Source organism: Otolemur garnettii, unplaced genomic scaffold (genome assembly GCF_000181295.1).
Source record: "Otolemur garnettii isolate 467f Iridium unplaced genomic scaffold, OtoGar3 scaffold00082, whole genome shotgun sequence".
NCBI lineage: Eukaryota > Metazoa > Chordata > Mammalia > Primates > Galagidae > Otolemur > Otolemur garnettii.
In genome coordinates this window covers 5,956,556-5,959,602 of record NW_003852477.1, presented here as the reverse complement: position 1 = coordinate 5,959,602, position 3,047 = coordinate 5,956,556, and the positions used below count along the sequence as shown (strand labels likewise).

Sequence of the window (3,047 nt, the reverse complement as noted above, 5' to 3'; positions counted from 1 at the left end):
GTTGTAGTGGACACCTGTAGTCCAGCTATTCAGGAGGCTGAGGCAAGAGAATTACTTAAGCCCAAGAGTTTGAAGTTGCTATGAGCTATGACAGCACAGTACTCTACAGAGGAAAAAAAAGTAAGACTCTGACTCAAAAAAAAAAGGAAAGAGATCTACACACCTTTGCTGAGTAACTCCCCCATGCAGAGCTGGAATAACACCAAGAGTAGGAATAACAATGGATACAGTGTCAAAGGAACCCAGGAAAGGACAAGTGAGAGAATGGCAAGAACAGCAAAAACAAACCAGCACTGTAAGAGATTTCTATTATATAAGAAGCAGCTCCCTGGATGTAGGGACACAGAAAGGGTCCTGGCAAAGTCCAAAGCCAAGGCCACTGAGTAAGTACCATGTTGAGGATCCTGGAGGTTGAACACCATTTGTTCAGTAAGACTGGGGCAAATTTCAGCTGCTATGTGACTGCCAGTGGGTATAGGAGGTATTGTTCCTAGAGTGCTCATCTCCTGAAGAATTTCCTGATCCTTGACAAAGACTGGAACCTGGAGATAAGCAAAACAAAATAAGCTGGCTCTTCTTGTACCTCCAGAAAATAGACTCACCTAACCACCATGGACCTCTTTCTTCCCACAATCTAGAACTGTGTGATCCAAGAGACCCACCTCAAGTATGGAGCATCAAAACAGCAGTAAAGCTTTGCATTGAGAACAATGGAGGTGCCCTCTAGCCCCACTCATGGCACTGGTGACCTCTCCCAGAGGAGACTGTACAGAACGATGGGAACAGAAGCCAGACCTGGGTGTGGGTTAAGGAGGGAATGGGAAGTAACAAGCAGTAATTAAGAGAACAGACTTTAGCTTCAGACTTAGTTTTAGATCAGACTTGGGTTAAATCACATCTTTTCTACTTATTTATCCTTTTACCTATCCCTGCTCCAACTCAAGTAATAATAGAGTAGGCACTGAGACATTTATCCTTTTACCTATCCCTGCTCCAACTCAAGTAATAATAGAGTAGGCACTGAGACACTTGGCTTTGCAGCTAGCTAGATGTCTGCCTCAGTTTTCTTATCTCAAATGAGAAAGATGGATAATTTATAATGAAATATATGGCTCTAAAATTCTTCCTTGTTATGATTAAAACAAACCAACCCATCCTTTATGCCACTCCCAAGTGTGAGTTATGATTCAGACTTCTTACAAAGCAGATGTTTCAGTGGTCTACAGATTTACAGAAAAAAAAAAAAGTCACACACACAAGAGGCTATCTTAAGATTCCAATCTAATGGTCAAGGATATAAATCTAATCAGAAAGATTATCTCAACCCAATCATTTGGCTTGCAGAAACCCCAGCAGGGGCACACAAGCTAGGTCTGGAAAGGTTTATTCTTGTTATGTCACTGCCTTTTATACTCCAGGCACGTGGCCATTCCAAACAGACTTACAGAAACAATACACATGCTTCTGTTTAAGCAAACTCTTATAAACATTACCTTCTTCCGCTCTCTGAACCAAACTCAGCATTAGCAGAATCACCAGGGAGAAAACAAAGTTGATGCTTTTGTGTTGATTCTGAGTTGGGCTCAAAGACCTCCATCACAAATCCATTTCTCTGTAGAGATATTCTACAGTCTAAATAGCCCATGAACCTGCTTGAATTAGTATTAGTGTTGCTAATTAGTATGCTATTAATTATTAACGAAAATCACAAGATCGCCCAGCGGCCCAGTCTCAATTTTTTCCTTCCCTCCATACCAACAGGCCCCACCGCTCCCCACCTTCCTCACTTTTAGTGCTGGTCCATCAAGGTCTTTCTGCAGCTCCTCTACCAGGGCCACAGCCTCCTCGCCACTCCCAGGGCGATGGAGCTGCACCCAGGTCCGAATCTCCCCAGGAAGGATGCTCAGAAACTGCTCCAGCACCAACAGCTCCAAGATCTGTGCCTTGGTGCGTGCTTCTGGCCTCAGCCACCGGCGACAGAGTTCCCGGAGGCGGCTCAGAGCCTCCTGGGGTCCAGATGTCTCATGGTAACGTAACTGTCTAAAGTGCAGGTGGGAGGTCTCCCAAACAGAAGAGCTGCTACCTTGGAAGCTGGTTCCCCATTTCCAGGTATCATCCTTTCCTTTCACAAGACCTTCTTGTCTCAGAGCACTGTGGGCCCAATTTTCTCTTGTCATTGTTGTCTTTTAAGAAAGGTTCCTCTCCAAGTCTCCTTAACTCTTGACTTCCTTCTGAGAATCTGGAGAATATCATCTACAAGACCTCAAGAAATCATGGTTAAAAGTTAACCCAGAGAAATAACCAAGCTTTCCAGACCCTAGTGAACTCCCACCAATAAAGAGAAACTCTGTGAATGCAAGGTTCTAGGTTCGGAAGAGTGCTTCCTCTGTCAGAAGCCTACTGCTTTAAGGCTCTGGCAACACATACACTCATATTACCCAGACCACTGCTAAAACTAAACACATGAAATTCTTTTGGTATTTATTCACAGGATCTAGTTCCAATAAACTCTTTACCACTCCAACAATGGGTACCCTGCCCTGGCTACTGCTATATAAACTTGAACAAGTTACCTCACTAGTTCCTACCTCATGGCGTTGTTTTGACAATCTGACATCTAAATACATTTCAAGTTTTTGAACAGTGCCTGGTACATGAGTTTAAATGTTTAACTAGCTAGGACTCTTTCCTATATTTAGCAAAGCCAACAACTAATCTCAATCCTGGTATATATTAGACAAAACCCTAACACTTCCTCAATAAACAAAGAAAAGCTGAAGTAAGTTCTGTGTAGCTTTACTGCATTTTTAATTCTCTGAAAATTGTTCAATTTGTTAAGTCAAAATATTTGGATAAATTTGAATAAGGTTTTATTATATAGGACTTAGACTTGTTGCTCTCGAAAACTCATCTGTTCTTTAGAAATAACATTTATTTTTCTAATTTTTAAACAAAAAATTTATAAAACTGAAAACATGCAAAATCAAAAAATATCACTTCTATTGTCATGGACTATGTCCTTCCAGTCCTTTTTCTATGCACCAATT

At 41.6% G+C, this 3,047-nt stretch overlaps 1 protein-coding gene across 4 annotated transcripts in view; it reads right to left on the bottom strand.

Annotated features, from left to right (window-relative positions):
- ZNF197 (zinc finger protein 197) overlaps window positions 1–2,402 on the bottom strand; it is a 17,625-nt gene extending 15,223 nt beyond the window's left edge. The window contains exons 1-3 of one of the 4 annotated variants that reach the window (XM_023515934.1): window positions 1,788–2,253; window positions 663–795; window positions 392–542 (exon numbers count right to left, since the gene is read on the bottom strand). In XM_023515934.1, coding sequence (XP_023371702.1) covers window positions 392–503 — 112 coding nt within the window. In that variant the 5' untranslated portion in view covers window positions 504–542; window positions 663–795; window positions 1,788–2,253. Of the gene's footprint in view, window positions 1–391; window positions 543–662; window positions 943–1,778 lie in introns of those variants that run through there. The other 3 variants (XM_023515933.1, XM_012808069.2, XM_023515935.1) reach the window with 3 other exon arrangements.
- Window positions 2,403–3,047: the final 645 nt, after the last annotated feature.